Source organism: Ostrinia furnacalis, unplaced genomic scaffold (genome assembly GCF_004193835.3).
Source record: "Ostrinia furnacalis isolate ACB-3 unplaced genomic scaffold, ASM419383v2 OfSCF1480, whole genome shotgun sequence".
NCBI classification, from domain to species: Eukaryota; Metazoa; Arthropoda; class Insecta; order Lepidoptera; family Crambidae; genus Ostrinia; species Ostrinia furnacalis.
In genome coordinates this window covers 226-24,028 of record NW_021131719.1, presented here as the reverse complement: position 1 = coordinate 24,028, position 23,803 = coordinate 226, and the positions used below count along the sequence as shown (strand labels likewise).

General features: G+C 38.0%; 2 protein-coding genes across 2 annotated transcripts in view; one reads left to right on the top strand and one right to left on the bottom strand.

The window, feature by feature from the left end:
* Positions 1-7,198, top strand: part of LOC114352915 (DNA repair protein XRCC1-like) — a 16,115-nt gene extending 8,917 nt beyond the window's left edge. Inside the window, exon 6 of the mRNA XM_028304680.1 lies at positions 7,185-7,198. Coding sequence (XP_028160481.1) covers positions 7,185-7,198 — 14 coding nt within the window. The remainder of the gene's footprint in view (positions 1-7,184) is intronic.
* LOC114352936 (V-type proton ATPase 116 kDa subunit a) lies at positions 6,694-23,803 on the bottom strand (the record flags this gene model as incomplete). Its single annotated transcript, XM_028304700.1, has 12 exons — positions 6,694-7,910; positions 8,658-8,862; positions 10,224-10,395; positions 11,827-12,044; positions 12,811-12,938; positions 13,035-13,144; positions 13,340-13,713; positions 14,040-14,190; positions 14,449-14,661; positions 18,655-18,831; positions 22,906-23,229; positions 23,636-23,803. Coding segments are annotated over 12 exons (2,367 nt in total), but the record flags the coding sequence as incomplete, so codon positions are not given.

Sequence of the window (23,803 nt, the reverse complement as noted above, 5' to 3'; positions counted from 1 at the left end):
ATTTATTTCTATTGATAAGTACGAGTAATCTTTTAAAGTTTTAGTGATTATAAAATCTTTGAATGCCATATCGTTTATTTCACAACAATACCAGTATTTTTAGCCGCGCGTTCTGAATCCCTGAAGTGTTTTCTAATTTTGCAAGCAGGAAACAGCAATGATGGCAAAAAGTATAACTGTTGATCGATGTGTAAAGCCATAGTTCCTGACAATTTATTGTTGCAATGTTGCAACAAAATATACCAAACTGCTTGAATAGAAAACTTCATCCATCCTTAAATCAAATGTTCAACTTTTCGAATGACAGTACCTAATGTTGTCCCTGCTTGCAAGTACAAAGATTTTCTTTCGTCGATCACGAGGCCGCCATTCAGTTAAAATAACCTCCACCTTTCCCCATTTCCCTTCCCGCTACTATTAGTGCAGTAGTTTCCCCTGTTTAAGGGAGGGCCCTTCCCTCGCGGTGGCCAGAGGTCGCGGCGACAAAGGGCCGCGGCCGTGACCGCGGGCTAATGTGGGGTAATGTGGCCGGCCCTTTCGTGCCTTTGTTGTGGAGAAAGCGCTAAGGAAGCTAGCTATAAGATATGACGGAGGGCGTACTCCGCGAAACGTCTTCGAATCAATGATTCCCATTTTCATCAATAAAAACGTGACTGGAATACAAACTGTCAACTCGTACTGCACAATTAGCACAATCGTAAGTACCTACTCGTACATGGTGTCATTGATATAGTCATCAAATGGTGAGAAATAAACCTTGCACGATTCCAAATAGTAACACTAAATCCGTTATGATGATGCCTTTCGCTTTTCGCATCATCATGACATGACCATGAGCTAATGATAGATGCATATGTATATTTAAGGTAATGACAGGTTTGTTACAGCAAAAGGCGAAGAGAGAGCCACCTTGAATAATGAAATGTCAATATTTTATTATTTTAAGCATTCACTATGTTAAGAAACGTTTGTTATAAAATATTTTAAACCTGTGTTCTTCTATAAATTTTGACTCAATCTACTGATTAGGTTGTTGACGTGAGTGGTCTCACCTCAATCTACGAGTATTTTCATAGCAAAGCCTAATAAAACTATAAATACCACCCACTTGGTCGGGCCGTGTGTGATAATCCGATTAATTGAATTCGACTTCAAAATATTTTTATCTAAAGGTTTAGATAAGATGCTGATAGGCAAACGCTGTAGAGAGGCAATGTATAAATCAACTAAGTATTGTGTGCCATTGCGTGGGGGAACTGCGAAGAAAGATCTTGATATGGGATGCCATCAGCCGGCCATGCATACAAAACTATTGCGATATTTTATGGCCACGTGGGACGAGGTTACTGATCGTTGATACCTAATGTCTACTCGTATTTACATATTTATGGGTATTAAGAATAAATCACACATTTTTTATTCTATAATAATCTAGCAATTTCCACGTTCTAAACCTATGTTCATACGAGGAAATGCTGAAATATCAGTAAGTATAATAATTTCAAGTTCTCAGCATTTTGCGCTAAAAGTGCGTTAGTTACAATTTAATAGTCTTCAGTAGGTACTTTATTTGAATAATGTTATTTCATCGTTTTTATTCGTTGGTATCCAAGATAATACTTTTTGATATTATTTACAACCAATCATGATCCATTCAATTCCACTAAATAATTAGTGCTGTAAAAAATAATGAACTCGTATACATCGTGATTCGACAAGTCTATGCCTCATGTTTTTGCGATTTTGCTGTACTTAATTATTTAGGTTTTCACTAACAAATTAAACTCGATGATTTGACAGAAACATGAAGCAATATTTCGTTTGCACTTCGCGGTCATTTAACCCCTGAGCTTTGTGAATTATTATTTTTGAATGATTCAAATTAAATAAGATATTGCGCTTAATGCATTTTTGAATTACGAGTATGTGAGAACAGTTACAGTTCGATGAAAGTTTCCATGTCAAGAAAAACAGTTAATTATAAAGTTACTGCACCCCATTTTTACTGAACAAATAACTAAAGTTAGATATTATAATAATAATTATAAAAATTCTCAAATATAACACAAGACATTCTTTTACGATTTCATTACGATAAAATGTATTTTATCACTTACATTGTCATAAATTATCAGTTTTCGTCAGTATGATATCCGGCTTAATAAAATAGATAATTATGCGGTTGTTACATTTTATTTAAAATCAAATGTAGGTATCCGTACCAGTAATACGAAGTTAAATGATATTTTTTTGCACAACAAACAATTGTTATGAAATTTGTTTTCCTGTGTTGTCAATAGATGGCGCAGTCTGTACTTTAAATGGCATGTCTGCCTTAACTTAATAAAAACCTTATTCCTCTAGATAGGTTAACTACTTTTATAAGAATTGATTTATAATAAAAATAAAGTTATTATTTTGCTCTAGCTTTATTATACACTCGCGAGCAAAAGTATGGAATCACCATACTTGTTCCGAGCGATCGTAAGAAGTAAATTACTAATAGAAGATAATTAAAAATGGTACCATTTTAAAGGCAATGTTTTACACTTTAAATTGATACTATAAATAAATACATACATAATCATTCAGTTCTTAAGATGGCTCGGAACTAAACACAACGGCGTGATTCCATACTTTTGCTCGTAAGTATATTTTTTTGACAGCAGTCATATTTTTATTAATCAATTATGTTTTATAAAAACTATTTATAATTACGTTGCGGAAAGCACAATTTTATTATTGTTTTTACATTAATCGCACTTTTATTGTAGGTATGTGAACAATACAATTTGCTGTATAATGCGAGTACAATCATGTTGACGCTGCATAATGCGATAGTAAAAATAATAACGCGTAAAAAATGCGCGCCGTGAGTAATTTCTCCGAGGCCGTACGCGCACGCTGTGTGGAACAAACGCGTTACGAATTATTACTGCTATTTTCTAACACTCGTCATAACTGTAATGTAAATATTCATTTACTTTATTAACATACACGCCTATCATTTTTGCAACAGTCTTGCGATAAAAACAAATTGTTTATCAATTTCTAATTTATTATAAATTTTTGCAATCATTTTTCGCACGTATCTACAGAAGAGACTAAAGTTAAGTGTGTAATGCATGAAAAAAATCAGACGCGATAGCTTCGTTCAGCAGACATTAAGATGAAAAATTAAAGCCTCTATTATTGATTTTCGATATTTTGATCATTCCATATTTTGAACATTTTCGATTAAATGTAAATTCGATATTTTGAGTGTTCGAAATTTTGATTTTCCGTCATTTGTTATTCGATAAGGATAACCCGATTTATGGGATTTATATGGCTATACCACAGATAATATAATACTACCTATACTATTTATAATATTTCATAATTAAAGAGACTATTACTATGACATTCTTGACACGATTAATCCATCGCTTATCAGTTGCATTGTTCGCTTCAAGTGTCGGAATTTATACTTCAAATGCGTTGGCAAACGAAATTAATCTTTCCCTTAAAGTGGCTTTGTACAAGTAAGTATTTAATTTGTTTGCGATTGGAGTTTTGAGTCATAGCGCTGTTATCATTGATAAGGACGTCTTATCTGTCGATATCGATTGTCTGCATTCGCGAGTATTGTTTGATATTGCTGTTCGTGCTTCAATAAATATTATGATCTTAATTTGTTGCTTTTATTGCTATTTTATTTGCTCTATTAAAGGGTTAGTCACCATGAGATCATCAACCTGCCTTATTAATTGTGTTGATTAGTGTTGCGATTGCCATATTGTTTTACAAAACTCATAATTATGATCATCAGCCACCTCAGTCCATTGCTGGACATAGGCCTCTACTATTGCATGTATCTGATCGTTATCTTTAATACATACTTTTATTTTTATTTTATTTATTAGGACAACCAACAAGACAAACACGCATACATGGAATTACTATAACTAAAATTGCTTAGAACTAAGTGTTGTCTTAATTACTTTATGATACTTACCTCTAATTGCTCACTATACTCGTAGTAGTCTTTAAAAAAATCTAGTAATTTTATGACTTGGGTTTGTTACACTTTGCTTGATTATGCATGAGTACGCCTGAAGATTTATCTGCAAAGACTTTCAGTTCGTCTAATCATACACTTTAATCTGTTATTAATATTAAAACTTTCGTAACATCTTAATTATTAATCATTGTATTTACATCATCAATATTTCTGACTAACATTATCCGGTTTAAATAATTACAGCTTATACAATTCGGGGAAGTTTATACGAATACACCAATTACCAATCGTCACTGATATGATACCGATAGCATGTCGATGTTGATACAACAATCAGCGGCTGTGTTTAGATATAAGATATAACTCAAGTCAATAAATAATCCAAGTCATGTCCAAGGACTCAGTGTGGTGTTGTTCTCACCATTAAGTAAATGTAATAATATGATTCTGAAATACAACACATGAATGTTCAATTTTTAGGTCCGTATTAGAAAACAACGCTCAAAACTTGATTTAATTTCAATCATTGTTCCTGGCCCAGTGGCTAAATATTGAAATTTAACTATCTAGAACATTGGTTCCCAAAGTTGTCTGGGTTACTACGACTCATCTAATACAAGTTCCCAAACTCGGGACCCACCTACAGGAAATTTCGCCCGCTACCCAAGCGGTTGGATTGGTAGGGTGGTATGTCGTTCCACAGACAGGGCCCACTCAATGTTCGCTCGCGACCCACCACTGGGTCGCGACCCATAGTTTGGGAAACCCTGATCTAGAATCTTGAGGCTAGAGATGGGTAAGTGCTAATAATCCGATTAATAGCAATTGGCTAGTAACGGATTAAAAGCAGTTATTAGCCATAAATAGCCAATAATAGGCGATTTCAGATGGTAACCCTGCTATTAATGTTATACTAATGATTAAACATATCCCTTCATAGTTTACAAATTTAGCACTTGAAATTTGGAAGGGACGTAGCTTAGGTACCGTAGAGGTGCATTAAGAACGGAATACCCGAAATTCCAACGGGCACGGGAATTAGCGGGAAAATCCTTTTGTATGAAAAATCTAAACCGCTTAAGTTAGACGCTTGAAATTTGGCATGCAGGTACCTTAGTAAACTTAAAGCTTAGTTAAAAGTTTAATCATTGAATGAAGTAACCAACCAGTTGGTTGACATTGTTATTAGTTACTAACCTGCTACTAGTTACTAACCACTGACATTATTATTAGTTACTAACCTGCTAATGACGTTTTAATGAAAATAATAGAAATCAATATTGATTAAATAAACAACTTAAAAAATCGAACTGCCTAATAGGCCAATAGAATTACATTTGAAATCGAAAATAATTCCTACAAAAGATTTTATTGTTTTAATGGCTACATTTGTATGGAAGGTGGCGTCTTTTTTTTTTCGCGCGGCCATCGACCAAACTTTGTTTTTTGATTACAAAATAGTGTAATAAACCAAACTTACTATGACATGTATACCTCTAAACTCAGTCTGAACTGAGTTACGAGCGTTAGAAGTTTGATGATTTACATACTAGATTTGCTTTTTGCGCGCAAGTTTTGTAAGAAATTGCAACAAAATAGAGAAAAAAAAACGCCAATTTCCGGCATTGTCTTTTTCGACTTCGACGGAGTTGTGCTTAAGTGGTGGGGCCCCCGAAAGGGGCGTTTTTTCGGTTTTACGGTTATATCGCGTAAAGGACTTACCCTATCAAAAACTGGTCTTCATGACGGTTGAAGGGCATTTAATCCTGCATTGAATAAGACTAAATTCATATGTTTTGGACAAATCGTTCTCGTGCTTATCTTCAAAAAAGTACAAAATGTACGTATAATTAATGAACCTCTCTACGTCCAATGGCTCGTCACTCGCAGGCTCCCAAGCCTTGTAAAGGGCCGAATCAAGGCCTAAGAGCTGGATGTACCTATCCTTGTTCGTCCCAGCCATTCCTTAACTGCGGTTACTGCACCTCTTCCTTGCACTCTCCTGAACAACTCTGTGTTACCAGGCATCGATTAGGCAACGGTATCGAATGGCTGGGACGAACAAGGATAGGCGCATCCAGCTCGTAAGCCTTGACAGGGTTACACTGGTTGAGGCGGCCTTTTCAAAACTTGGAATCCTGCGGGTATCGAGCCATTGGACGTGGAGAGGATCATTAATTATACGTAATTTTGTACTTTTTCGAAGATAAGCACGAGAACGGTTTGTCCAAAACATATGAATTTAGTCTTATTAAATGCCCTTCAACCGTCATGAAGACCAGTTTTTGATTGGGTAAGTTATTTACGAGATATAACCGTAAAACCGAAAAAACGCCCCTTTCGGGGGCCCCCACCACTTAAGCACAACTCCGTCGAAGTCGAAAATTTAGGATAGTCTTAATGGGTAACAAATGAANACCATACACCCGCCATTCTGACGTTCACAAAAAATCATACAGATTAAGCTGAGCTCACACGATACTGTACATGAAGGAAGTTCTTTGCTTGTGGTTCGGCTTGATTTCAGATGCAAAGAATCTGTTAAATCGTAAACGATTTTTATCAATGGATATTTTTATATTTGACTCGATATTAAAAACGAGTGCATCAAAATATGAAATATCACAAAAAGTAGGCCATATTTTGTGCGTAATGTTGATTTAGGTATACAGTTTTATTCACATGTTTACGTAAAAACTACGCCTTTCAACGACGACGAGTTTACGGAAAAAAATAACTGAATAATTAAGAAGAGTTTTTTTGAAGTGTTGTACAGTCGTGTGAACTCAGCATTAGTGGTCTTACCTGGCTGGGTCCAGTAGGCCAAAGATGCGCGATAAGCGGTTATCACGCCATTTTATCGATTTTGCCCATACATTTTGACGTCGATAAAAGTTATCACGGCGCGCATCTTAGGCCTACAGGTGTGGCTATTTCGTTTTTGCATCGTTAGGTTTAGCTATACCTATTTATTTTTCATCTGTGCGTTCTGGCTTTAGAATATGATTCGCCTGAGGTTTTGGGGAAAGCTACCTGCTACATGGATTACTCGGAGTCCCACACAATGTGACGAAAAGCACTTGATTTGATAAAGGCACTATTAAATTCTTGTAAATTACATATTAAAATTGCACAAAAATATAACTATTCATTGATATGATCACTTGTATTTTTCTATCAGGCGTGCGTCATTAGATGTAACCCTATAATATCATGTCGCTCATTGAACACAATGCTAAAATTACAATATGTACTCGTACTAACGATAATTTCAAAATACAAACACTTGCTCTAAATTCAACAGCACACTATCGATTACTTACAGTTTCTTAGGGGTCATCTCATAGGTATACTTACTTCCAACTCTACCAGTTTGCCTATTTTGACTTTTATTTCTTGAATAGAAAAATACGTTTGTCTTAAAATATTTTTTTCATCTACCAATTGGCGAGTACCGCAAGTGGAGGGTTGACCTTTAACCATGATCATTAAAATTTTTCAGTGATTTTAAAATAAATGAAATCTTTCAAATCACTACATATTTTGCGTTCCTTTGAAGAGATTGCTTCTGTTACAGATTCATTTTGCCCTTCAGTGTAAACTCGCAAAGATTCGTTAGTTAGGTACCTTTTATAGGTTACCTGAATGCCACAATCTCTTTCTGCAGATGACCCCATTATTCCTCTGTCATACTGGCCAAACTTAATCTTAACTAATTTGGAAAATTTACTCGATGATACTGGTTTAATTATTGCTAGAGATATATCGTGGAGAGCCGCGTCACTCCGGCGGGCCTCCGTTGGTTTCCGAGGGTTTCTCGTCTTCGTCATGCTCCAGCATCGCTGAGAAGGAGAACGGCAGGAAGGCGTAACCGTGACCCTCGTAGAATTTGCTCATGAACTCCACCCTGGAAATACGAAAGACAAGCTGTAGGACCGAAAGACCGCTGTAACTTAGTGTAACTTACTAACGTTATCTACTTATGTTCTTATCAATTACATTTTAGAAGAAAACGTAGATCACCAGATCTGTCTTTCCTGATCATTATAATCCGGGCCTTTTCAAGGCGAGAGTGAATAGGCACTTACAGGGCAGATATGTACCATCCTGGACTGCATCTCACTTAACATCAGGTGCGATTGCGGTCAAATACCTGCCTTGTCTTGCATAAAAAAAAGATCTATCTTTCTGGTGTTGAAAGTTGAAATCATGGGGACAACGGAAATACAGGGGTAAAATGGGACATAATAATCTTACCACGATTGCAACTTCTGTATACAGTTTTACCTCCAGTGAAACCCATCCAGTAAGGTTGAGTAGTTTCGAGGTATAGCTTTGAAGGGCAGTGAACGTAAAAACCAGATTGTATGGAAGAATACTAACGCCCGTATTCACAAACGATGCTTGCGTAAGTGAAGCAGCAAATCGAACGCACAGCGTTGAATAGAGCTCTGTGATTGGTTCGTATATCATCCTGTGCGTCCACGCGCACTGTGAGACCTCATAGTAAAGTTTGTGAATACGGGCGTAACTCTCGATCACTACAGTAGTAATAGTGTGGAGAACCCCAAAATTCTGACAATTGCGAACATCTTCAAAGCATTTTTGGACACTGATCCAGGCAGCAAACAGTAAATTCTTAGGTTTCACTCACCAATGCAACCTGAGCGTGTGTAAGAACGCCGAGAGTCCCTCCATCAGCACCAGTATGGCCAGCGTGAAGAAGGCCCACACGCCCCAGATCACAAACATCTTTATCCCGTACAGTATCGAGAAGCCTATGCTAAGCATTTGGCCTTCGGAATCCAGAGGCGCCATGCCCATTTTTAGCACCCGCTGCCATAGCACTGCTGATAGCTCTGGAAATTAAGAGAGGTTACCAGATATACTAACAGTAATACGCATTGAGCTATTACAGGACCTGGAAAATAATTTGATTGTATTCTGCTTAAAACTACTTTCAGAATTATAAACCACTAGCGGCCGCCCGCGACTTCGTACGCGTGGATCCCGTTTTACCCCCTTATTGGTGGAGCTTCGAACCTGCATGCTAAATTTCAGCCCGATCCGTCCAGTGGTTTAGGCTGTGCGTTGATAGATCACTCACTATGTCAGTCAGTCAGTCACCAGTCCTAAAATGTAGGATGATTTAGGACGTTTTTTATCCACAAACCGACGTTAGAAGTTCATAAGTTCTTGTTAAGCAGTGTGCATAGGATGAGTTTTCGATTCTTCTATCACAACAACAGTATGTTCAATAGGATCTAAACTATCCTATAAATACACAAAGGGACACAAAACGTGTAATCGTGTCCCACGCGGTGAAAAAACCTAGAACCTGAGTCGAGAGATAAATAAACCTATATTGTCACCATAACAAAAAAAAACACATTAACACAGCTTAACTATTAAGAATAAGGTGACAAGGGCATCCGGCTCAGCGTAAGCTGTACGGCACTAGGTCCATGCAGCTGGTTTTCAGCCGGTGCCAGTCTTCTGCACAGTAATACAGCGTACATAGGTAGGTGCAGTGATATAAAAAAGAGAAACAAAATTAAAATAACAAACTACACATTTTTCATCACCAGCCACTAAGCCTCTCCCACACCGTTACACCGTCAGCTCGTTAACAAACAAAATCAAAACAAAGTTATCAACTCTCTATCATTGGATACAAGATAAATGATAATACACTCGGCATCAAATAAATCGCACCTCCCGCAACAAGCACTTTTCAAAAGTATGCATCCTCACTTCCCACCAACATTGGTACCATTTGAAAGCCTAGTTCTAAACTTAATTAATTTCATTAAAGGAAAGGTTTTTACCCCAAAAATGTGTCTTTAGAAGGATCCAGAGTCACTTCTTCTAAAAATAGGTAGTTACGCTTGAGCCAACTTTTATGGCTATAAAACTGTTAAGTTGGGATTAATCGTTATCCATCTGTTAAAGAGGACACGTGAGGTCATTATTTGGATTTATAACCATGAAAATTGGTCTAATTGATCCCACAGGTGAGCCCAAAGTGAGGTCATTTTTCAAGTCACATTTATGGTAGGTATATGTTAATCATTTATTAGGAAATTAAATTTAAGGATATTTATTGGGCTTTCAAATAACACCAATATTGTTAGAGCACCATGATTGTGTCAGAAGAAAATCTTTAAAGTTCGCGTCGCGGAAGGTGCGATTTATTTGATGTTGAGTATAGTAAACTCACGAGCATGCGCCAGCGATAGAGCCCACAGCCGCAGATAGGAGGCGGTGTGCGATACTGTCCCCAGCACGTACTCGATGGTGTGGATGGCTTGCGTGATCATCATCTCTCCCACTGCCTCTTGCGGCTCCTCTTCAGGCGTGACGTCACCGCTTTCGACCCCTTGCCGATAGTTCTGAGAAAAATATGATACACCTCATACACTTTTGAGTTGTAACCTATACTAATATTATGAAGTTTGTATATTTGTTAAATTGTAAGGGGTAATCTCGGGATCTACTGAACCGATTTTAAAAATTCTTTCACCAATAGAAAGCCACATTATTGCCGAGTGTCATAGGTTATACAGGGTGACTGGAACTGAACCCGCCATAGCTAATACGCGTACCTATAGAGGAGGTCATTTGCTAATTATTGAACCCTACTTCTATGACTAAACTTTTATAGTTTAGGAGATATGTCAATTTTTATACTTTTTTAGATTTTTCCGAAGATCATTGGCAATCCATTATCACCATTAGCTTTTTTTTTAAATCGAATTCGAATTAATTTTTTATCGTGGTTTGTACTTTTGTTGAACTTTGGCGGCTTGTGGCTAGTTATTCAATCATTATCTGGATCTGAAATTTATTTTATTTAACTAAAAATTTATTCGATATTAGTATCAAATAAAAAAATCTGTTAAAATCATGCGAGAAAAAAATTTAAGCAGTTTTTAGGTAAAATTTCGGAAAAATCTGAAAAAAGTTTAAAAATTGACATATCTCCTAAACTATAGAAAGTAAGGTTCAATAATTAGCAAATGACCTCCTCTATACGCGTATTAGCTATAGCGGGTTCAGTTCCAGTCACCCTGTATAAAAAAACGAAAAATTCCAGCTAGTGAAATAAAGACGATTCTGATATTGAATCGTTAACGTACATCAAAAACTTAGACGCAAAAAGAAGTAATTACCTACTGAGATTCAGAACAGCAAAAATTTACAAAAACTCATTTTTTTTTTTACATGAACCACTAATTATACAATAACGAATCAATCAGTTACGGCTACGGCTACCGTATTTGCGTTCACCAGTTGATACCACTGTAGAGTAAGGTCCTGTTACGTAGCAGGATTATTGCATTTGCATCCACCAGGATTAGCACCATTGTAAAGCGTCCATCTGTTGGCGCCACTACTGCATAGCTAGTGACCTTAATATAATAGTGGCGTCAACTGATGGACTTCCATTCACCAGTTGACATTTCTGTACGTAATGTCCTGTCACTTCTTAGTGGGCCGGTGGTGCCAACTGGTGACTGCTGAAGCTGTAGCAGGATTATTGCATTTGCATCCACCAGGATTAGCACCAATGTAAAGCGTCCATCTGTTGGCGCCACTACATAGATAGTGACCTTAATATAATAGTGGCGTCAACTGGTGGACTTGGATTCACCAGTTAACATCACTGTAGAGTAAGGCCCTGTCACTTCTTAGTGGGTTACCCACTGGTGCCAACTGGTGACCGCTGAAGCATCATTGTAAAGCGTCCATCTGTTTGCGCCACTACAAAGTGACCTTAGTAGCGCCAACTGATGGACGCAAAATCTCCTCATCATACTCACTCTTTGTTTCTTAGCCGCCAGTATGTTAAACACTGGCTTCCCAAACAGCATGACCGGGACGCACAATAGGGCGAATACCAAGAAAGTCTTCTGGAGACCATCCTGGCCATCATACATGTACGCGTGGCAGGGTGCCTTTGACTCAGACTCCTTTAGTAGCATCATGTTGATGAAGATTATCAGCACAGACGGGGCGCAGGAGGTGCCGTAAGCCGGGTCTGGACACAAAGAGGTTTCATGAGTTTGTTTTCACGACTTCTATATACACGACTTCTATAGCGAAAACTGTTTTTTTAGCACTGTCAAGTATGGTCTGGTAACGTTTAACGAGATGTGTTTAATGATGATAGGTGTTTCTAGAATGTACGAATACCTATAAGTGGAGAAATAAAATATTTTAATTGAATGCACTCTTCTCATTTATTGCAACATTTGCATACTAAGTACCCACCTACATGTGATAAGTAGGTAGGTACCTATGTATGCAAAATTTAAATGAAGGCCTCGCTAACATTTACCTAACTCGCAGGAAAATAACCTTTTGACTGAAGTTCTTGCAAATAAATCTCCATCTAATTATCCATTCATAGCAAAAGATGCTTAATAAGACACTACTCAGTAAGTTCTGGATAATATTTTAGTTGTTTATAATCATTCGTGACTGCAACAATCACACAACTTAGCCCAAAGGTCTCTAGAGAACCTGCGTGACTGCACTCCTTTTTAATTCCATCCACTGGGGCTTCTAACGTTGTGGTATGCAAATACTAATTGCAGCTCTATTTTTAATATGCGCAGTCTTTTTATAACTATGCAGTTAGTAGTTGGTAGATATTGGCATAATAAAATGGTCAAATTACTGTCTAGAAATTAACGTGTGTGTTTTGTTGTTTTTGTTTATGATATCCGTGGTATAAACAACAATAATCACGGGGTTGATTTTTTTCTTGTTAATTGAGAAGACAAAGAGATTGCAATAATCACCTGTCGCCACCGCAGAGTACATGGTCCATTTCATGAACATCAATATACACAAATACCAAAACAGCAGCAACAAGAACAGTATCTGTGGGATGTACTGCAGCCATATCATTTCTGTCTTCCTGAAGAAGCTGTAATACAAAACCAAAAGGTTAATCTTCCAAATCACCGATGAAACAATAAAAAAGGTCACGACTAAGTCTATTTCTATGAATACTCTTAATTACTTGAAGTTTACCACACTCAATGTCACCCCGAACGCCATGTGTATCACTCCGAATATTATTGATAGCTTCATCTTGTAGGAGTTGAGGAATATAATGTTGTTTTCTGCAAACTGCAAAGAAAATATTTCTTTAATGCAATGACGTCATCCACATTACATTGAGATTGAGAACTATAAAGTCCGTTTTCCACCGCCAAAGAGGAATGAGCTAGGGATGTCTAGCGGTGTGATATTAGTTTAGTTAAAAAGATGGAAAAGCCGCTTTATGAATAGTTATTTTTTACACATAGGGCAAGATTGTCTCACCTGCCATGCAGGATCCAATCCAAAAGGATACGGAGACTGCGTGTAAGACTCCGCTGGGTCCAAACCAAGGCTTTTATGGTTCTCTAATGTCTTACCGTCGTACACATTCTTCCAACTGCTACCGAAAATATTGAGCGACTTCGAGAAAAAATCGTTGTATATCAAGCCAGTGTATATTGAGAATATACCCATCAGAAGTATAATGTACCGACCACCGAAGAATATGTTCCATATTTCATTGTCTGTTTTCATTTTCGCGAATCTCTTTTCGTATATCACGAGGAGGGCGGCGAATATTGTCATGATGAGCCCGTGGCCCACGTCCCCGAACATTACGGCGAATAAGAATGGGAATGTTATAATTGTGTACAAAGCTGAAATAGATAAGAAAATGTAGGATTATATAAGTTAAAACTAGATAATATAAATAAATTGAATCGACTCTAATGGTTGAAAAGCTTTGGAGAAAGATAGAGTGAAACTAGTGTCAAAAGTTCGAATTCCTTCTTGTGATTAACGTCGTTGCGGGTCAAAAGACAAACTTGACCTTCACTGGTTGGGTTTTTATTGGCGGTCAAGCTGTAGATCCTGGCTACACAGGAGTTGCAGCGGCGGTAACGAGAGGTGGAAATAGTCCCGTAACTACTGGAACTTGAGAGAAAACTAAACAAGGTTCGTCGGATGACGGAATATACTTTACCTGGATTAACTTCTCTATAGCTGGCGATTCCATAGGAATCAATAAGGTTCTGGAAGCCCCTAGTGAATTTGTTGGTCCTGTTGAACGTCGGTGGTATTTCTCTGGTGGGGACGTGGTGCAGTATGGACGGGATTGGACTGCCACTTGCTTTCTGCAATGTTAATTACATTAAAAATAAATCTAAATTAACACTCATTTTATTCTATGTATTCATTCTGCATTAACCTACTACTTCAAATTAAGTAAAAACTTGGTAAAGGCTGGTAATAAATTGTCTGTGGTAAAGGTATTTAATCACTGGTATTAATTAGATTACAGTAGTATCTTAGTAGAGAGTTTAAAGTAGGTACTTGAATAAGTAAACTCTTTATTGTTTAAAACTGTAGAGGTTTCAAATAAGAATTCTTACCACGCCATCGTCCAACGCCTTCTGCATCAAAGGCATGTCCCGTTTCGGCACCCAGCACTCAGCAATGAGACACTTCTTCACAATATCCATGCTGAACATGTTCATAGTGTGGTAGATGGCTTTCTCCTTCCTCACTACCACCATCCAGGTGCTGATGTCTCTTGCTATGTTAGCCAGGACCAGTCGCCGGTGGTGCTCCGTTTGTTCTAGAACCTTGAAACAGATAATGGATATGAGTCCCCGTAGACTAAAGACTTTTTATCGGCCGATAGTATGGTCTACTTCTAATTTAAATCAGTCAGTGAAGGTCAAACGCCTCTGTGGTCTAGTGGTAAGACCACCTGCTTCAGACGCAGAGGTCCCGGGTTCAGGGCAGATTTTTCTGTTCGGTTTGGTTGGTGGTAGGACTTGTTCTAAGTCCGCCTGGCTAGCTACCACCATCTCACCTAAGTCTGTCGCCATAACAACAATGTTAACGGCATAGTTGTATTCCGGCAGTTAGAGGTAAGATAGCCAGTTCCTCCGTGGTTGAGGATTCCGGGTGAAGCTCGCTTCCACCTTCGGCCTGATCATCACTTACCATCAGGTGAGATACAGGCCAAGAGCTTCCTCATTGTGAATAAAAAAAAAGTTGATACTAGTTCGGTGTAATGTGCGCACTTTCAAAAGTGTTCATACTGATTAACAGTTCGACTAAATTATCGGCCGACTAAAAGTCGGCAGTCTGTGGGAAGTCAAGGTATCATAAGCAGTTGAAGTAAATGAGGTCATCAGTTACCGAGTGAATGATATACCTACATAGTTTTTATAACTGTTTACAAGATACTCGTATTTACAAATTTCTAGTAACATTGAGTTTGCACTCGGATAACATTTTAAGTTGTTATTGTGGCTATGTACGTACATAAATATGCCTAAGTAGGTACTAAGATAATGAATGGAAAAGTTGGCAATAGTCGATAGATGGATAAAAGTTATTCATAAGGCTAAGAAACGACGGAATTTTGATCAATTTTATATCTTTAGGACCACGAATTTTAAAACTTGAACATTTATCTATAGAATTACTCCGCTTCGCTGGATTATTGAGGTGAACCCACTCATAACAAGCTTTCATGAAGGGTTCGTACATCATCTACACTAATATTATAAAGAGGAAAACTTTGTTTGTTTGTTTGGTTGTAATTTTTTAAAATTCTTTCACCATTCGAAAGCTACATTATCCACGAGTAACATAGGCTAAATTTTATTTTGGAAAAAAATAGGGTTCCGTAAAATCTGTACCCCCAGTGAAAACGGAGTTAAGTCGAAAATGGTGATTTTTGGGAAATCGCATTTGAAGTTAAAAAAAATCCTGCTTCGTCGCTATTNGTGGAGGTGGTACATATACTGAAAATGTATCATTAGAAATCAACTACGGGGGCTAAGGAGATAAAAGGAGGGTTGGAAGTTTATATTATGAAAGTCCTATGTGTTTAAAGTAAGAGAGTTGAAATTTAAAATGTATGCGCTATAGATGCTAAGAGCGGATTTTACGAAACTCTACCCCTAATGGAGTAAAACGAGATCCACGCGTACGAAGTCGCGGGCTGCCGCTAGTCATAAATAACTTGAAAAAATCGAACTGCCTAAGACGGGAATCTTCTTAAATCAATAGAGACATGATTAACAAGACATGTTATACTTGCGAGCTAAGCAGATAAAGTCCAGCAACACATGCCATTTACATAATTATTTACTTTATACATAGTATCCATTCATAAGGACTTACGTAGTTAGTTTTGCAGGGCAATCGAATATTGCACTTAACCTTTTGATTAGACCATTGTGCGCTATTTGATCTTCCTATTCCAACCGCTCCAGATCCCCCCAGGTAGCAGCAGCCTATCTAGGTCTCTACAGGCCTTCTGCAGCGACCCTGGTGATTGGAGAATTTGAGCCTGTTGATCTGCTACGCTTCTGCACTCCTTGTGCACGTGCTGTGGTTTTTCTTCTGCCTCCATGCATCTTCTGCACATCAGGCTGTCTGTACAGCTATACTGTGTAGGTGTTTGTTTAACATACCTGTTATTACACTTAGGACCTTGCGGATGTTGTCCCTGTTAAGTCTTATGAGTCTTTAACTTTTTCGATATAATATCCACAACTGCATCTTTTGTTTGCCTACATCTTTCACAATCTTTCCATTCTGTGTGGTGTTATTTTTCTATTTTGGAGCGCAGCCAGGTCTTGATCTGTGCTTATGGTATCGGCATTATAATTGTTCCGGACCAAATACCGTCGTGTACGATCCCCTTCTGGCCAGTTCATCTGCTGCGTCGTTGCCCAAGGAGTTACTGTGTCCTTTGATCCACTTCAGGAGTGCAGGGTAACGCCATTTGCATCTGCAATGACTTAGGAGCGCGTCATGGCATTCCAATATAAGTATTATAATGTAGTATATTAAGTTGCTTTGTATTGCTTGCACTATCTGAGATTATTTTTATATTCAGACCTCGGATGTCTATGGTTGCAACCGCCTGTGCTGCTCTGATTGCAATCTGCTTGGAAAATTGTATTGTGTTTATCTAGTGTTGTTGATATTCTTAGTATATTTAGGTAATTCGAGAAGACACCAGCTCCCGTACCTTTTTGGGTTTTGGAGCCGTCAGTGTAATATCCTAACTTCATTGATTCCAGAGCAATCTTGCGTTTCCGCTGTAAGCTGGATATTATATCTTCAGACGAAGAGTGAACACAGGGAATTCTGCCGATAGGTGCCTCGGTGAGAGGTATTTCTTTTATAAGGGTTTTGTGCAGGATCGTGGAATGTCCTGTCTCCTTGTTTTGCTTCTATATGCCGTTCTTACCTTTAAGTCTTAGAGCGGCTGCTTGCGCTTCCTCCTGAATGATGAGGTCTAAAGATCTGAGATTCAGAAGGTACTCAAGTGATGTCGATGGAGTGGTTCTCATACTTACTAGGCGTTGCAGGCTTTGGAGTTTTGATCTTGCTGTTGATAGTTGTGTTCTGTGCCACCACACAAGTGATCTATAATAATATATTGTGTAAGAGGGCTATATAACCGACGTGTAGAGCCAGTGCTATCTTTGGGTTGAGACCTCATCTACTACCAATGAGTCTCTTGCACTGATGGAATGCTATAACGAGTCGTACCTCTTGACACAATAAAAAATTGAAAGAAGCCTCCGGTACACTTTGTTAAAAGTAGACATGTATCAATATACACGAAAGAAAACTCAAAATTGGTTCACAAAGCCTTACTTGTATCATTTGGCACAAAATTATTTTCTTTTCTATACGTCGTAGAAACATACCGATTAGATACAAAAATAGCTAATTTTTCAGAGATTCACATTATGTTATAAAGTCAATTTTGATCTAAGTCGAGTTAGATCCCTTTTCACTGGGGGTACAGAAATATGTAGATAATGTAGTCCACGCGCGCGAAGCCGCGGGCGGAAAGCTAGTACTGTATAAAGCTGATGGCCGATGGGGCAGATATGTGGCGACCACGGGCCAGACGACGTAGTGTGGCCCCCACTAGGTGAACCGACGATCTGGTGAAGGTTGCGAGAGGTGCCTGGATGCGGGCGGCGCAGGACCGGTCGTTGTAGAAATCCTTGGAGGAGGCCTTTATCCAGCAGTGGACGTCATTTGGCTGAAACGAACGATACACTGGTCATCATAAAAATCGACCCACCCGCGACAAGCACTTTCAAACGTTTGCATCCCCACTTCCCACCAATATTACTATACTATATTACCATTTAAAAGCCTAGTTCTGAACTTCATTTCATTAAAGGAAAGGTTTTTACCAAAAATGTGTCTGTAGAACAATCCAGAGTCACTTCTTCAAAAATAGGTAGTTACGCTTGAGCCAACTTTTATGGCTATAAAACTGTTAAGTTGGGATTAATCGCTATCCATCTGTTAAAGAGGACACGTGAGATCATTATTTGGTTTTATAACCATAAAAATTGGTCTAATTGATCCCAGAGGTGAGCCCAAAGTGAGGTTTTTTTTCAAGTTTTTCAAGTCACATTTATTGTATATGTTAATCGTTTATTAGGAAATTAAATGTGTTTTCCTTTAAGGATATTTATTGGGCTTTCAAATAACACCAATATTGTTGGGGCACCATGATTGTGTCAGTAGAAACGAGTTTTCCTGTAAAACGTAGGTAGGCCGATTTTTGTCGATCATACCATCTTCAAGTCCTTAATCCTGGTGTCGACGCCAGCTAGCATCTCCTGCTGTTCCTTGAAGGTGGCAGGGCAGGGGTACAGCGTGGCCTGGAACCCGTGGCAAACCTTCTTCACGCGGAGCTTGATCTGCTCCCCGTGGAAGAACACCACGAAAACTGTCTTTTGGAGCTCGTGACCCTGGAAATAATGGTCCAGATGGATAAGTTACACTTATCGTCTCAAGTTCTTATCAGTGACTGTTATTCTTTTATTTACCCTAACCGTAAAGAATGCTTGTCCTAATATCACTCACAATATCACTACTCTTTAGCTTTATTGTCATCCTCAGTCAGTCGACAATTTTAAAGTTAAGAAAAGTTAAGAAAAGCCTTTCCCATGATTATAGTTATTTATATTATTATAGTTTGTATTTAGGACAACCAACAAGACCGACACTAATACCAGCAAATGACTAGTCGTAGCATCATTAAAACAACTTATTATATTTCCCACAAATATAATATTTTTAAATCAAACATTAAGTACCAGATTTGATACAAAGAAGCGTTCCAGCCTAACTGTACGAGCTTACAAAAGCTCCAAGTAGTTAACGAATAGAAAAATCAATAAAAAACTTAGGGCAACGACCGCCTACCACATGTCCTTTCCCGCCACCATATAATACAGGGTTTGTGGCGTTCTCACCCCTTGCTACTGATTTCGTTTTAATACCACGTTTGATCTTACCATAGATACCATCAGTGTGGTAATCACGGATCTGACATAGAAATACTCGTTTGATACGGCAATTACTGCTGGAATACAACTTTTAGAATGAAAAGAATGATTTTAGTTCGGAATTGGTAGAGTCTTGATGACATTTTAGTAAGCTATACTTAAGTACACTGCGAACGTTTTAAGATCTATAAATAAATTGTACAAATTCTCTACCTAAACATTAGACTTGATGATTTTATCTAGGTAAGGTGAAGGTCGGGCGGGCTTTGCCCAAATATTTTTTTATTATATCGTAATTTATACTAAAGTTTGTATTATTTTTTTTACAATAGTTTTCTATGATTTCTTTGCATCTACCGATTGAAGAACTTCAATGACTTTTACAGCTGAAATATGTTCTTTAAAGGCAGAGTCGCGAAGAGTTAAAACGATGTTACCTTGTTGTATTTCACAAGGTTAAAAGCTATTCTATGGCATGCCACCTAAGAATTAGGTTTGTGTCTTTCAACAGTTTGTTTCTGGCACAAGGAAACCTTCCATTGGTATAATATAATAGAGAAGTCGGTCGTACAAGACTTTGTTTTTCTTTACACTAATGGATTTGCTTTCAGCAAAACACTTATAAATCAGCTGATCGCACCTTACAAATTGCAGAATACTGTTGACCTATTTTTAAATTAGATAAGAACACGTGTAGGTGCGTATACGCATTACATTTTGAACGTTATAAACTACATAAAATAGGACTAGAATTTACTGGAAATCGTTCATTGTTTTTTTTAAATACGTGTAGTTTCTACCAGCTTTAGAATGCTGTTTAGCTTTTTTTATACCAATATGTCTCAATCTTTACATGAATTTTAAAACAGTCACTCTCGCTGTCTGTTTGCTTAAATTTTTAAACGGATTTTAATGAGGTATTCAGCAATAGATAGAGTGATTCAAGAAGAAGGTGTATCAGTAGGTACATATAAATTCAATGCAGTCGTGCGGAGCCGGGGCGGGTCCATAGTTTACAATATGAGTGGTTAGATTTTAGCTTTTAATATTATTACTAGCTTTGGACTAGTTTGCTTGCTAGTTTTAGTTATTTATCTACAGTTATTAGGCCGTGATGATGGCCGGTGATAACTGATAGTCATATCGCGGAGACAAAGGTTTACGGCCGCGTTTATGTACCACATAAAACAATTTGACGCACATCTATATTAATGATGAACATGAACTATTTTCGAGCACAATAAACTATCTACTGTTTCGTTTTGGCATGCGTTTGAACGATTGTTGTGCGTAATCATGATTTTGGATGATTCTGGCATGATGACTAAACCAGTTAATGTTTTTAGAATCAAACCCTTGACACCAGATTATGTCGGCATTCGATTCGACGTTCCATTGAATTATTGAATGGAATAGAATGAATGGAAGCACTATTACTAATTGTTTTATGTTTGAATGTGGTATTGTAGACATATCAAACGTCGTTATCAAACGATGTATCAGAGCGGAAGTGTTCCTTAATAAAGAGAGTACGGTGGTCAATTTAAGGTACTATTGCAACTCGAAGGCTTTCCCGAACACACCCCCTTTTGTCCTACACAATCAAGTAAACCATGTCAACATTCAACATTTTTTGTAGACAATTTTGTTGAATGTTGAGATGTTTTTGTTGATTATATACAAGACACGCGCTGGAGACCCGGCTTTAGTATTTTAAGTGTAATCAAAATCTACAGGAACAGTTGAATCATCTTGATGTCATCATCATCATCATTTCAGCCATAGGACGTCCACTGCTGAACATAGGCCTCCCCCATTGCTTTCCAAGTTGATCGATTGGTAGCGGCCTGCGTCCAGCGCTTCCTATTTTGATGCATTTCCAGCGCATCTTGCTTGATGCATTTAACCAAATCTAATGATTGAATTTAAAGTGTTGTTTCGTAATAAGGGCCTGAGTGCCAGTTTATACATAACTGACAAAAAGCGATAGGTACTTTATATAGTAACAGGCATCTTTATAGAGGTTCAATGTATCCAATTGAAGTTGTGATGACAAAAGATAACAACACGACTCTGGATGGAATCAAGAGGAGGCAATTAACAATAAAGAGCTCTAGCAGTGCAGTTAATAATACCCTATGTGTGTAGCATTTAGGCTTAACAACGAGCTAATGACCAGTTCTGTGGGTCTAGACAGAGTGCAAATTATAATCGCAAACCAGTCGAAAAGTGGTCGAAAAGTCCCTTTTTTGTATGGAGTTTTGACGGATTCGATTTTCGAATCGATCAAAAAGTGCGTTTTGTCTAGAGGGGCTGTTATTTGTGACAGGTCGATGCTGCGATGGAGCAGTGGCGAGTTGAATTTCATAGACATTATTGAGTGCCAGGTACGATTCTTGGTCAGGGCAGAGATTTCGTTACCTATGTGGAATCAGTCTGTTGTTGTATTTTGGAAGTCTGATTTGATTGAATTTGAATTCCTTGTGACATAATGATAGTAAATAATGTTATGTTAATTACTTATTGTTTTGGTGTGGAATTTTTAACTTTCAACAAAAAAGAATGGTTATCTGCACCTTCCATTTCTTTCAGGAATAGTTAAATATACCAGTCAAATACATCAGGGAGTGGCGTGTCGAGCGTGGCTTCTATATTCGTGGCGATGACATTTGCCGCATATTTGGGCAATGGCCTCTACAAGTTCGTCAACACAGCCAAAGGTCGACGTAATAGCTGGGGTTGATATATTAAAATTTCATGGAAGGTGCAAGTAAAATACTGGCAACACTTTATGTAATTCATACAAATGAAATTAGGCATAATACTTACGTAGGAACCTAGAAAAATCTCTATTTCAACCCCTCCAATATAGGTGACAGTGAATAGGCACTTACAGGGCAGATATGTACCATCCCACTTAACATAAGGTGCGATTATGGTAAAATAACTGCCTTGTTATGCATAAAAAAAGACCTTTTCAACAGTTTGATAATAGGGAATCAACTGACAATTTCTTAAAAAAAAAACGAAATAACTAAAGGTCGGTTGCAAAACACATCAGTTAAAAACCTTTGTTGACCGCCAAGATTCCTAGAAAACGATCGTAACTAATTGAACTAGCTAGGGCAATTGACTAGAAAGGAATTTATTGGGTAATTATGCAAGACTATCTTCTGCTAGCGGCTTTGCTCGCGTAGATCGTTAGATAACGAACTATTTACATAGATATTTATGGTTTATCACAGACAAAAAATGGTTTATTTTATAGGTGTGAAGGTTGCAATCAAAGGCACGTGAAGATCCTTTTTCATTATTTGAAAAGATAAGGTTTTGGTGTCATCAAGGTTACTCTTTTGATGGTTGAGTGTTCGTTCGGGGACAAAGGTTAGAATAGAATAGAAATGATATATTGACAAAATAAAACATTACGAGTACGTTAGTGTGATGCGCACGATTCATATCGTCGTATCGTCGTGGAATCTGTAAAGTCATTTCGGTTCATTTACGAGCATAGATAATACAACTAGGGCTCACCGTAACAGGATCCTTTAACGGCTGATCAATTTGGGACTGCTTGAAGAATATGTTCCCGTGGGATATCCTCCATAGCATCCTCTCAAAGGACGGCACCCTGGGTGTCGCCACCACACCAGCTATAAACCCTAGGTGTCCCAACGCTTCGTTGTTGTATATCGCAACAGACGTGGAAATCTTCTTCTGGGCTGAGTGGTCTTGGAAGAAGGTCTGCGTCTTTTCGATGAGGATCTTCAGCTCGATCAGAGATAAGTAATCCGTCTTCAGGTTTTGTGCGTTTCTGGTGATCTCTTGGATTTCTGATTCAATGTAATCTATTCTTTCCTGAAAGTAAATAACAATTGAACCTATTAGTACAGCATTTAGAATGAAAAATGTATCACATAATGTGAAACTGTGTATATTCGAGTAGGTACCTTCTCTTCTTCTGTGTAATAAATATTTCTTTAAAAATACCTACTAAGTCAAATTACAAGAAACTGTTCCAGAAACTTATCTGTTAGCTGTAACAACTCCATATCATATCTAGGAAGAGACACTAATAGAGCAGAAGCAAATAAGACATACTAAGTCTCTCTCTTATGATAATGTAGGTATTTATTTGGGATATATTCCTTCCAGAAATCGAACTGCTTTCTGGATGCAATCTGCATAATAGTTTTGCACTTTTGAGCTTCATAACTTCACTATTTACCTAAGTTCCTCTACCAATAAGGTTCTTTATGCCTACCTCAAGTATGTTGATCTCCCTCGGACTGAGGGACCGAGGGCCAGGCTTGGGCGGAGGAGGTGGTTCTGGCAACTCCCCGCTGACCCACCGGAGCTTCCTCTCCATCTCGCTGCATCGTCTGACCTCGCTGACGTAGCGCCTTTGGAAGTCGTTGACGTGGGGATTCAG